General features: G+C 37.4%; 1 protein-coding gene across 2 annotated transcripts in view; it reads left to right on the plus strand.

Annotated features, from left to right (window-relative positions):
* DENND2C (DENN domain containing 2C) overlaps positions 1 to 13,813 on the plus strand; it is a 93,524-nt gene that overhangs the window by 55,477 nt on the left and 24,234 nt on the right. For both annotated transcript variants that reach the window (XM_005887110.3, XM_070367446.1), the window contains exons 5-8: positions 100 to 270; positions 6,543 to 6,639; positions 11,018 to 11,062; positions 12,915 to 13,102. In XM_005887110.3, the coding sequence (XP_005887172.3) occupies positions 100 to 270; positions 6,543 to 6,639; positions 11,018 to 11,062; positions 12,915 to 13,102 (501 nt within the window). The remainder of the gene's footprint in view (positions 1 to 99; positions 271 to 6,542; positions 6,640 to 11,017; positions 11,063 to 12,914; positions 13,103 to 13,813) is intronic.

Below are 13,813 nucleotides of genomic sequence, written 5' to 3' on the forward strand. Positions count from 1 at the left end.
TAAAGGAAAGATAAATATTTGGGAGAGAATAGCTTTGACTTTGAGAACATAGGCATTACCTAGATGATCTTACCCTTACCAATACCTCTTCTTTTTTAGCTTCCTCCCAAACCTCATTTCCTTCACCGGAAGACTATGGAACTGAAGAACTCACAAGCTTATATAAGGTCAAAGCTCACAAAGGATACTACATTGCCAGTCACGTTAACAGAATGGAAGCTTTTCCGAGCTGGAGAAGTTGCAAACAGGAAAAGGAAAAATCTTCCAAGGGTAAGAACTCCAGTATTTTCATTCTTTGACTCTTATTTCAGCATTTCCACAAATGAGAATAAATAAACTTTAGACTGAAATGAATAGCAGGATAAAACCTGACCTACTGGAATTCTAATTCTTCTAAGATTTGGAAAGCAGCGTTAAGTTTTAAGTTTTACTCATGCAAGAAAAATGCATGAATGGCTTTTGCCAAGGTTTTTGTGTGTATGTGTGTGAATTTGTGAAATTGATTTTAGGTGAGTGAGTGAGTGAACGTTATTCAGTCATGTCCTACTCTTTGTAACCCCATGGACTGTAGCCGCCAGGCTCCACTGTCAGTGGAATTCTCCAGGCAAGAAGACTGGAGTGGGTTGCCATTCCCTTCTCCAAGGGATCTGATCAACCCAGGGATCGAACTCTCCTTTCCTGCATTTCAGGCAGACTCTTTACCATATGAGCCCCCAGGGAAGCCCTTAGAGGGCTTCATTTTGGTTATCTTTGTTGTTGTTTAGTCGCTCAGTCATCTCTGACTCTGTGACCCCATGGACTATAGCATGCTGGGCTCCTCTGTCCTCCACTGTCTCCTGGAGTTTGCTCAGATTCATGTCCATTGAGTCAGTGATGCCATCTAACCATCTCATCCCCTGTGCCCCCTGCTCCTTTTGCTTTCAATCCTTCCCAGCTTTGGGGTCTTTTCCAGTGAGGCAGCTCTTCACATCAGGTGGCCAATGTGTGGAGCTTCAGCTTCAGCATCAGTCCTTCCAAAGAATATTCAGGACTGATTTCCTTTAGGATTGACTGGTTGGATCTCCTTGCTGTCCAAGGGACTCTGAAGAGTCTTCTCCAGCACCACAGTTTGAAAGCATCAATTCTTTGTCGCTCAGCTTCTTTATGGTCCAACACTCACATCCATACATGACTACTGAAACAGCCACAGCTTTGACTATATGGATCTCTGTGAGCAAAGTGGTGTTTCTGCTTTTTAATACACTGTCTAGGTTTGTCATAGCTTATCCTCTGAGGAGCAAGCGCCTTTGAATTTCGTGGCTGCAGTCACCTTCTGCAATGATTTTGAGGCCCAAGAAAATAAAATCTGTCACTGCTTCCACTTTTCCCTCTTCTATTTGCTATGAAGTGATGGAACGGATGCCATGTTCTTATTTTTTAAATGTTGAGTTTTAAACCAGCTTTTTCACTCTGTTCTTTCACCCTCATCATGAGGCTTTTTAGTTCCTCTTCACTTTTTGCCATTAGAGTGGTATCATCTGCATATCTGGGGTTGTTGATATTTCTCCCAGCAAACTTGATTCCAGCTTGTTATTCATTCAGCCCAGTATTTCACATGATGTACTCTGCGTGTAGGCTTCCCTAGCAACTCAGCTGGTAAAGAATCCACTTGGAATGCAGTGACCCCAGTTCGATTCCTGGGTTGGGCAAATCCCCTGGAGAAGGGATAGGCTACCCACTCCAGTATTCTTGGGCTTCCTTGGTGGCTCAAATGGTAAAGAATCCATCTGCAATGCAGGAGACCTGGGTTCAATCCCTGGGTTGGGAAGATCCCCTGAAGGAGGGCATAGAAACCCACTCCAGTATTCTTGCCTGGAGAATCCCCATAGACAGAGGAGCCTGGTGGGCTACAGTCCATAGGGTCGCAAAGAGTCGGACACAACTGAGCAACCAAGCACAGCACACAGCACTCTGCATATAAGTTAAATAAGCAGGGTGACAGTTTACAGCCTTGTTGTACTTTCCCAATTTTGAACCAGTTGTTCCATATGAGGTTCTAACTGTTGCTTCTTGACCTGCATACAGGTTTCTCAGGAGACAGATAAGGTGGTCTGGTATTTCCATCTCTTGAAGAATTTTCCACAGTTTGTTGTGATCCACACAGTCAAAGGCTTTCGTGTAGTCAATGAAGCAGAAGTATACATTTTTCTAGAACTCCCTTGCTTTCTCCATGATCCAATGAATGTTGACTATTTGATTTCTGGTTCATTCCTCTGCTTCTTTGAAACCCAGCTTGTATATCTAGAAGTTCTCAGGTCATGTACTGCTGAAGCCTACCTTCAAGGATTTTGAGCGTAACCTTGCTAGCTTGTGAAATGAATACAATTGTATGGTAGTTTGAACATTCTTTGGCACTGCCTTTCTTTGGGATTGGAATGAAAACTGACCTTTTCCAGTTACCTTGCTACTGCTGCTGCTAAGTCACTTCGGTCGTGTCCGACTCTGTGCGACTCCATAGACGGCAGCCCACCAGGCTCCCCCATCCCTGGGATTCTTCAGAGAAGAGTACTGGAGTGCCATTGCCTTCTCCGTTCCAGTTACCTTAGTTCTCATTAAAATCAGCTGCCCATGTGAAGGAAGCACTAGAATCTCATGTAAAAGAGCCTTCTATTAGGCTGGCTTCAGTGATTCTCAGTCATTTGTGTAATAGCCAAAGTTAACTCAGCTTTGTGCCTGAGTTTATAAATTTTCAGTAATGACAAAGTATATGCCAAAAATTTCCATTCAGAGGAAGGAAAAAAGAAATTTTACTCTTAGAAATATAAATTTTTGCCAATTATACTGAAAAAATGACTTCTCTCTCAAAGGAGAAAAGGAAGTAAGTGTGTAAATCATCTTGATGAGAGCCATTGAACCAAAATGAAGAAAGTTGGGTTATTTGTAATACATAATATTTTTAAGAGACATGATAATATTTAAAAACTCTTTATGTTACTCTGTTCTTCTGTAATTCAGAATGTTTTCAGAATTACTATCTTGGATTGCAAGGAGATCCAACCAGTCCATTCTAAAGGAGATCAGTCCTGGGTGTTCTTTGGAAGGAATGATGCTAAAGCTGAAATTCGAGTACTTTGGCCACCTCATGAGAAGAGTTGACTCATTGGAAAAGACTCTGATGCTGGGAGGGATTGGGGGCAGGAGGAGAAGGGGACGACAGAGGATGAGATGGCTAGATGGCATCACTGACTCGATGGACGTGAGTTTGAGTGAACTCCGGGAGTTGGTAATGGACAGGGAGGCCTCGCGTGCTGCAATTCATGGGGTCGCAAAGAGTCGGACATGACTGAGCAAATGAACTGATGCTGAAATGAAGAAATGAAATCTTTTAAATAGTATTTATTCTCTTAACCCCATCTCAGTTGTATGTATTCATTTAGCCCATGATTTTTGTATCTGATTTTAACTTTAAACAAAAGTGATAGCTGTTTCTTGGTTTAGTAACTGCTGATTGGTTCCTTGGGAAATACTTTTTCCACAGTTACTTTAATTCTTCTGATCCATTTCCTGCCCTTCCCTCTTTAACATGTGAAGTGTTAAAGACACAGAGTTTTTTAAAAAATATTAAACTGATCTCTCTGGGAAAAAAAAATTTCAGGTGTTTATTCTCCGTGTATGGTGAGGACTACTTAAAAATCAGAGGTTTAAAGAATTGCCAGAAAAAATAAATAAATAAATAAATAAATAATGAATTGCCAGGATATACATAATATATAGGGCTTCCCAGGTGGCTCAGTGATAAAGAATCTACCTGCCAATGCAGGAGACGTGGGTTTGATCCCTGGGTCAGGATGATCCCCTGGAGGAGCAAATGGCAACCCACTCCAGTATTCTTGCCTGGAGAATCCTGTGGACAGAGGAGCCTGATGGGCTACAGTCCATGGGATCACAAAAAGTCAACAGGGCTTAATGACTAAGCAACAACAACAATGTATATATGATGTATAACTGAATCACTTTATTATTCACTAGGAACTAACACAATATGAAGTCGACTGAGCGACTTCACTTTCACTTTTCACTTTCATGCACTGGAGAAGGAAATGGCAACCCACTCCAGTGTTCTTGCCTGGAGAATCCCAGGGACGGGGGAGCCTGATGGGCTGCCGTGTATGGGGTTGCACAGAGTCGGACACGACTGAAGTAACTTAGCAACAGCAACACAATATTGTAAATCAGCTATGAAAGTGAAAGTCGCTCAGTCCTGTCTGACTCTTTGCGACCCCATGGGCTATACAGTCCACGGAATTCTCCAAGCCAGAATACTGGAGTGGGTATCCGTTCCCTTCTTCAGGGGATCTTCCCAACCCAGGGATTTAACCCAGGTCTCCTGCATTGCAGGCGGATTCTTTACCAGCTGAGCTACCAGGGAAGCCCACAACATTGTAAATCAGCTGTACTTCCAAAAAAAAAAAAAAAATTGCCAGGCATTCTGCATAGTTCTCTTTGATAAATCATGCTGGCACAACAAAACAGATCCTGTGTTCACAGGAGCTAGAACACAGACACATAAGGGATTATATTAAGATATGGTTCTTGGAATAACATTAGCAAGTATTTAGAAATTGTGGATTGTGGAGTTCGATGAGCCCTGAGGAAATTTGCAGTGCTTTTGATTTCATCCCTCAGTGTTTATGTACTGTGGATCCCTTGAGCACTCAAAGCTTGCTCTCTTTCTGATTATAGGTGAGATGATTCAACTTTTCCTGTTCTAATATTTTCCCAAAGGTTTTTTTGAGAAGTAAGGAAGACAGAATGGTTTTGGGAATTCTTGATTGTCAGGCAGGAACAAACTGTTAGCATTTCTGTTTGTAAGCCTCGTTGGATTAAACCCCTGTAGGATATTCCATTTGCAATACAAATTTTGGTTTTGGACTATCTTTGGGAGCTACATTCCATGAGGAAAGCAGTTTTTGCTTATTTCCTCTTTGATGACTAGAGCTCTCCCTGGAAGGGAAACTGGTTTCATAGTTTGAAAATAACTGATCTAGTCCATATGCTTCTTCCCCACCCTTCCTTTCTTTCTCTGCTGTGGAAATCTGTGTAGGATTGTTTGCTAGAGTAGATTTCCTAATGTTTTATGTTGTTTGTCTCTAGTGTGTACATAGCAATATGGTTTCCATCATTTTTAGGAAAAATATTCTATAGTATTTTCTATAGCTAGAAGGTAATTATAGGCTCCTCTTTCTAGCTCACAATCAAAATTTTAATTTTATTACTTTAGCTCATATTTCTGGAATAGATAGTTCCCTTTCCTTTATAACATTTCAGTGTACTTTTGAGTATACTTCTCAAATGTACATGAATATTTTTACTATTTTTGGTCCTTGTGTACCCAAAATACATGTTTACTCTCAAACATCTTTCCTATAACCCCTAACAATAACTTTGTATGTCTGGATCCTCATATTTGTTTATAATGGGTTAAGAATATGGGTGACTTTTCATTTGAATTACAGCTACAAATATCATTAAAGAAAAATCTTTAAAAGAATAAACTCATCCAAAAATGTGGGAATAATCTGTGTATTTAAAACACATGTTTCTCACATGTTATTTTTCTTGCAGTGGACTGACTCACTGCTTATGGATTGCCAGGATTGCTAGAGAGACAAGGACAAAGGAAAAAAGAGCATTTTTCTCAAACAACTTTGTTGGTTATCATCTTACAGTAATATAATGCTCCTAACAGTTGTTAATTCTGGGCACTAAATATGTTAAATCAAGATTAATAGTTAAGAAATAACTTGGAATTTTAAGAAAAAAGAAAAATATCCGTAGAAAACCTAATCAGTTTCTCCTTTTAAAAGTAGCTGTTGATCTTTCCTCCTTTTTAAGCCCAGTCCAGTCTGTATCTCTCTCTTGCTCTCTTTTAAATATACTTCCCAGAAGCAAAGCAAGAATTGTAATGAATAATGCATGTTAAATGGAACATGGTTTTTGTATTTAGGCCTATTTGAGAATCTCCTACTTTTATGACATGTTTCTAAATAAATTGTGATATTAGTGTTCCTGGTAGTAAAAAGAGTATTTCTTTTGACTAAAACTTTCTAAGTGTGATTATCCTCTTTTTGCAAAAGTTCATGGGAGCAAAAATAACTGCTCCTCACCCTGCCTTCCAAATGAATAAATGTCTCACTTCTTACTCTGGGCATGCAAAAACTTGAGCCCATTGGTGAGGCTTGGTCAATACAGAGAGTGCGGTAGCCAGATTTCCTGCATGTTGTGACATGGAATGACAAGCTATCTCTCTAGGAGCCTGTGCTGAATTCCTCTAGAAAGGAAATATCCTTTCCCACTTATCTTACCCATATTAAATGGATTTTGTATTAGAATAGCATATCATCTTACTAAAGATAATTTTAGATTCAAAATTGAAAAATGTAAAGGCTTTATTTTTAAAATGGATCTTTCTCTGAATGAGAATCACTAATAAGTTAATATTATCAAGCCACAAAACTTGTTGGTGTTTGTTTTAACTTGTACTTTTCTGGTCTTTTTTTCAGTTTGTATTAAAAATAGATGATATATTTGAGTCTAAGAGAGGGAAGAAAAAGGTAAAGTTACACCCTTACACTGGAAAAGATGCACCTCCCTCTAAAGGTAAGAATTGTTACAGCTGTTCATAGCTATTGCATATGTTAGGCAGATCATTATATAATTTAATGGTTGATGTGAATTATAATTTTTGGTTTACTTTCCTGTCTCTCCCACTTAAACATAAAACTTCTTTAGCCTAAATTTAGGATTATTTCTTGTTCTTCCTCAAATCCCTTTTATTTAGTTCTGGTTGTTGATGTTCACTCACTAAGTCATGTCTGACTCGGCCAAGTAATAGCTACTGGATGAATAAGTAAATAAATTTAAAAATAGTTATAAACCAATGAGAATGATTTTTCATAGACAGATTTCATCCTTATTTTGTAGTCCTTTGATTTATAGTCTTTTGTCAGTGTAGACTCATTCAGTGGAGAAATGAAAATATTAAGTATATATATACTGAAGGTATGTGGTATTCAACCTACAGTCATCCAATAAGTTCAGTAGTTTTGTCCTTCAGATGCCTAGATAAAACTTAGATTGTCTTGACTGAGAACCTTTCAGCACTCATGATGAACTATTAGACTTTTCTTTACAACAAACTTGCTTGTCTGGCACAGAATGTGTAGAAGTTAGCAATTTTTATATATGAGATTCATAAGTGAGAAACAACAGCCAAATCATACCAGAGAAGAATGTTTCATATTTTTGCAAAGACTTCCAAAGACAGAAATTTCTTAATTTCCATTAAAAATCTATTCCTCATTCTATGATTGAACTACGTGAAAATAAACTTCTGCATTCAACAATTCAAAGCTCTTTCTTCTTTGTGATGATTAAAATCATCCTGTCACCATTTAAAATGTGAATTTTCATATTTTCAGAAGCAATTATTAAAACATTTTAGTCTTTATAGAAGAAATACTTCTGATTATTGTTAATAATAATAGCTACTAAATTGAATGAAGTAATAGTTTCTTTATGTACTTTATCTAGTGTATAACATATGACCACACTGGGAGGTGAGGGACTATCCTAATTTTACAGAGTAAGAAGCTGAGTGAGAAGAGGAAGCATCGATTTGAATCAAGGAACATGACACCACAAAGTCTTATTCTTCTTTATCACCAACAATTACTCAGTTTTTCTCATAAGTCTTGATTTTTGGCAGTTTGACTATCTCCTCTCTAGATGTTTTCATACATCCAGTAAACATGTAGTCAAATGCTTTTTATTTGTATAATTCAAAAAGAGATACAGAAGATGAAAAGTAATGCCAGATATTCTGCTGGATCCTTTCAGATACATTATGATTGTCTTTTCTAAATAACTGTATGTAGCAAATATTATTATTTTATAGATTAGGAAATAAATTAAAATTGCAAATTATATGAAATATCAAGACACTGGAACCAGGACAAATTCTTAGAAAAGATTATCAATTTTCCCAGATTAACAGCAGCCCCAGATTAACTGCTATTAATCTGGGAAAATTGATAATCTTTTTCTAAGATAAGTTGATAAGTATAATATCAACTTATTATATAATATCAAATATATTTATATCAAATATAATATATCAAATATAATATATGTCAAATATAATAAATATAATATCAACTTATTGTATAATATCAAATATAATATAATAAGATAATCTTTTCTAAGATAAGTCGATAAGTATATTCACCAGATATGCTACTCTAGGTACATTATCACTGATCTGTTATTTTATTTGTATGCTTTATAGATTAGAAAGATTTTAGTAAATTTGACTTTAAGAAAAGTTTTTGAAGAGTCAAATCCTTTTTTTCACTGTATTTATTGAAAAGAACAAAAAATCAACAGCATAAACTGCCAACTTGTAACATATACACACGAAAGGAGGAGTCCCTACAAGTTTATTTTCTTTTGCATGGCTCAAAGGAAATGTGCATTTACCCAGTCTCTGGCCAGCTTCTTCAGTGGACAGGAGAAATTTCTCTCATGCTTGAGGACTCCTGGCTCAGTAGTCACAGTTCTCAGGTTTTTGTTTTCCTCCGTAAGCTTTTGTCTGTGTATCAACAATGCCTCATAGAACCAGATAATTTTATTTACCTACTCTGCCAATACATGCTAGGTTTTAGTGAATCTATTCCAACCTAAACATTTCCTAACTCTCAGTTCTCAAGTATCACAAAATGATTTACTGCCCTTCTTCAAAAGTACAGTTTTGTGTGTTGAAGTCACTTATCAAAAAGGGACAACATAGTACTTTTTGATCCTTACGGATTTTCAATATTAGCTTATAAACCCCTTAACCTTCATTCCATGTCTTGGAATGCAGGTCATCAAAACCCAGAGGTGGATATGTTAAAGCCATATAAATGATCTTTTGTAAGGTCTTTGCCAGATAAATTACCTTTCCTCCCTTCCCATTTTCTCCTTCCTTTCTTTTCTTTTTTTCCCAGACACCTCACAGGCTCCCAAGAGGTGCCTGGTGCCAAGAATATAGATAGGGTTCAATAGCTCACAGTGTTTATTCTTACTTATTGATCAATAGGATAGAGCCCCAGTATACTTTGTGCCATTGTAGTTAGTTTGAAGTTATAAAACCTAGATAGTACACAATATTTAGATAGCTACCTTTTCTGTAACATTTCTTGTGTACTTTTCACGCGTGTCTTATGGAGAGACAGCATTTTTTTATCTTCTCTTCTTCCTTATTACAAAACTAAAATGAACACAGCAAGACATTACAGTAATATAGAATAAGATAAAATGGAAAGCCAATGTTTCCAGAACTTCCTGCTACTACTCCCAGAAAATTTTATGTACATGCAAATGTTTTTTTTCCCCAAATAGCTTTATACTGTGTCTTGCCTTTTTTTTAAAAAAAGTATAATTAATATACTTTGGAGCTCTTTCAGTATCAAGACACAGAGATCCACATTTCTGTACTGCATTTTTTTGTATAAATGTAAAAGAATGTATTTAGCTGTTTCTAACGTTTTATTTAATCTGTGGATAATTAAGGTTTATAAAGAGATATAGGTTTTTTTCTCTTCAAACAATGCTGTGATGTACACTTTTTACTTATATATAATTTTGTGTATTGGTTAGAATATATCTATAGAATGAGTTCTTAGCAGTGGACTTAATCAAAGCACACATACTTTAAAGAACACATAAATTAATATTTTTATAACTGCTAACCGAATTGTCTCATAAATAGATTGTAACAGCTTACATTTCTATGAACAACTTTTGAAAATGATATTTTCCTCATTATCTTAGTTAATACTGTGTTTTATTAGAGATTTTTATTTTTTACCAGTGTCATGGTTGAAAAGTACATCGTACTTATTGTCTTAGTTTACATTTCTTTAATTATGAATTTGGACAGTTATGTTTATCAAGATTTATCAGTCTTTTTCTATAAATTGCCTATTCCTACCCTTTATTCATCTTTTGTTGTGCTGTTTTTCCATATTCATTTATGACAGCTATTTGAATATTAAGAAGACAGCCTGGTGTCTACAATGTATACTACAAATATTTTCTCAGGTTATTCGCCTTTTGAATTTACTAATGATTTTTTGTTAGATTAGAAATTTTACATTTTTGTACAGACTTACATACATTTTTCATTTACGACTCCTAGTCCTCGTTTTTCCTGATACTTAAAACTTTTTCCCTTTCTTTACATTTTAAAATTTTGCTTTAACTTTTTAGATTTAATTTAGAAATTTTTCATTCACTTGTTTACAATGTTTTATCTTTTGGTTGCTTTGTTGTTGTTGTTTTATAAATTGACAATACACCTAGTATTGTACAGAATATTCCCTTCTGAAAGCAAAGCCCCTTAGCCCCAAAATACTTAAAATCCAATTGTGGAAAATAAGAGCAGTTCAAAGCCATCTGAGTACTGTAAGAATTCAGAGTAAAGTTCAGTTCAGTTTGGCCTTCGAGGTGGCTTAGAAGCATCTTAAAAGAGGTAGAATGTTACTTCATAAACTCATTTGGTAATCTTTCTTAACTTCACATTTTCATGTTAATCTAAACTCATAGTTTGTTCCACGTTGAGACTTCTGATTAGCCAGGTTGATGCTTCTACCTGTGATACCTTATTTAGCAATCAAAAGACAAATATGTCTACATTCTATGAATGTAGAAATACAGTCTACTCTAACCAAGACTTCCTGCAGCTAGTTTGGACTGCTGTTAAAGTCTAGATTTAGGGGTGAGGGGAATTAAGGAGGGAAGTGGGTGTGGGAAGAAGGTGGAATGGAGTAGTTTCTTCTCTGAGCCTTGATACAGCTAAGTGGTTTGGAGAAAGTTTCAGCCTCCTTATTATTCCTTGCTCTTAAATCCCCAGGTCTATGGAACTTTTCCATTATTCTCTTCCTCGTGTTCCTCCTGCTGTTGTTGGACAATACAAATGGAAATTCTTTCTTTTCAGGTGAACCCGGTGGGTACGAAAGTGATGCCGAGTATCTACCAAAGAGTGAGTGAGTCAGTGGGGCTGCTCCCTTTCGCGTGATGATCCTGGTTATAGGTGGAGTCGCACCTACCTTTGTGATGAAGCATATTTTCTACACCAAGTTTCACTTTGTCGGTGATTTCTTCATTATAAGATCCTGTTGAGATTTAGGGAACTAAACAATACACTGTCAGATGTTGTGACAGCATTAAAAATCTCCCATAATTGAGAATGGATACATGTATATGGCTGAGTCCCTTTGCTGTTAACTATCATAACATTAATCAGCTATCCCCCAATACAAAATAAAAAGTTTAAAAAAACCTCCCATGGTGGTGTGAGGCAAACCTATATAGTTCTTAAGATGGAATGTTCTGAGGGGAGCGGCAGAGCTGCGTGTTCAGACACATATGCAGCCATTTCCCAGCAACCAAAACAGAGCATGTGAGTCATCCTCTGAGACAAAAATATCTGATTTTTTCATAGTCACTCAAGTGTAATTCATTAAGTGTCTTAGCTGCCTCTGACATTGAGATAGGCAACACTGATCTGTTTCTTATTCATAGGCATTTATATTCTAAATTACTGTGCCATTTACTTTCTGTTAGAGTATAAACTACGCCATGCATTTTTGGTGTTACTTGTTCGAGTACTCAAAGGCTCTGTATCCTGCATCTAATGGATTTTCACAGCAAATTATTTCGTTTCTGTTTAACTGAGGCATGGAAAAAGTAGGAGACGTGAATTGTCAAAGCCAAGAACAGGGCAGTTCTAAGTCTGATACTCTGACTTTATGATTAATAATCATGTGCTCCTACCAGTAGCCTCAGTTGCTTCAGGTGTTTGATTCAGTAGCCTGATTTAAGGTGAAACCTAAGTCATCATCAAGTTCAACTTGGATGTGTAAAGATGACTAACTTAGTGCTGTCGCTACTGAGAATCAGGCCCTAAAATTTTCTTGATATGAGCTAAGCCCTTTGGAGTAAGAAGTCTTGCCTAGAGCACTTTTTTAAGTGTTCTTAATATTTTGATCCACATCATAACTTCTTTGGGGCAGAATGCATCACATCTCGAAAGAAAAGCAAAACAATTAGAGGGTGAGTCTTTCAGTCATTGGCTTAGAATGACAAATAAGCAAATCTCTGGGATGCTTAGATTATTTCTTCTGCAAGTACTGCGTCCCCCCTAGTGGAGACTATCCCAAATTATCCAGAATTTAGAGTGATGAAAATAAAGGATAAATGTTATCCACTTTTGAGTGGGATTGCTCACACTGTATAAATAGTATGCTTCTATAAATTGTTTCTTTTGAGAAACAATCTGCTGATGAGTATCTTTTCCTCTTGTGTTTAGCACCATTTATTGATATAAGTATATGTCCATCATTCATAATACATGCCAAAGAGAGAAGGGAAAACAACAGTTTGTTTCATGTGAGGATAGTTTTGTTTTAATTTTATAAAAATTGTCTCTTTATATACTTACCTTCTATAGGACTCAATTATTTTATCAGATCTTTTCCCCCACCTATGATTTCATGGTCTCAGCAGTGGCATCTGTGGTCTGGCCAGTGCTTTTACTGGTGTCATGCCATGAAAGATGGGATAACACAGAGTGTGTGTTGGGACATGCCTAGGTATCAGTTGGGACACAGAACATCAGTCCCACTGCAGAGCCCCCAGGTACCTGTGAGAATCTGCACTTGTCCTCCACGTGTGTCATAGCCCTAACAAGCACGTCTGGGTGCAGACGTTCATTAGTCAACATTCATTAACAATGACTGAATGCAGGTTAGCCCCGCATGGGTCGTGACCTCTGGGTGCTAGAGGGAAGATAGGGCTACAAAGGAAGACAGTGCTCCATGATCTCATCGCAGGTCGCCACAAGCGCGTAGCACAACTGCAGCAGTCTTCCAAGAGGAATCCGCACTACCAGACTTTAGAGCGGGATCTGATTGAATTACAGGAGCAGCAGCTCTTTGAACTTTTTGTGGTGGTGTCTCTACAGAAGAAGCCATCAGAAGCAAGCTACGTTCCCCAGGTCATACAACAATTCCCTAGCAAGGTAGGTGCACAGAGACCATGAGGCATCTAGGAATGGATGGCATTCCTGTGTCTCTGTGTATTTATCCCTCTCCTCTTGTTTACTGTTGTCTCCATCAGCTTTTACTAACTCTATACTTCTTGTAGGACATGGATCTGATGATATCTTGTGTCAGGCGTGAGCTGCAACCAAGGGGGAATAAAACTCATTATTCAAGTTGGGTTTTTATTTTTTGCTCTACTACTTACTAAGTGACCTTTAGCAAGTTACAAAGCCTCAATTTTCTCCTCCTTAATGAGAGTGAGTGAGTGAGTGAAAGTTGCTCAGTCATGTGTGACTCTGACCCCACGGATTGTAGCCCACCAGGCTCCTTTGTCCATGGAATTCTCCAGGCAAGAATACTGAAGTGGGTTGCCTTGCCCTCCTCCAGGGGATCTTCCCGACCCAGGGATTGAACTCAGGTCTCCTGCATTGCAGGCAGATTCTTTACCCTCTAAGCTACCAGGGAAGCCCCGTTTTTAATGAGGGAAATGATAAATGTGGCAGAGTAAGGTAGCAGTTCAGAGCACGGACTGTGAGCCAACTGTCTGCAATTGCCACTTATTAACTCCGTGACTTAGAGCAGTTAAACTGGTCTGCGTCTTGTTTTCTTCATTGGTGAAGAAGGGGTAATCATAACAGTGTCCATCCCATGTAGTGAGGATTAAATGAGCTCATTATATAATAATTAAT

This window comes from Bos mutus, chromosome 3 (genome assembly GCF_027580195.1).
Source record: "Bos mutus isolate GX-2022 chromosome 3, NWIPB_WYAK_1.1, whole genome shotgun sequence".
NCBI lineage: Eukaryota > Metazoa > Chordata > Mammalia > Artiodactyla > Bovidae > Bos > Bos mutus.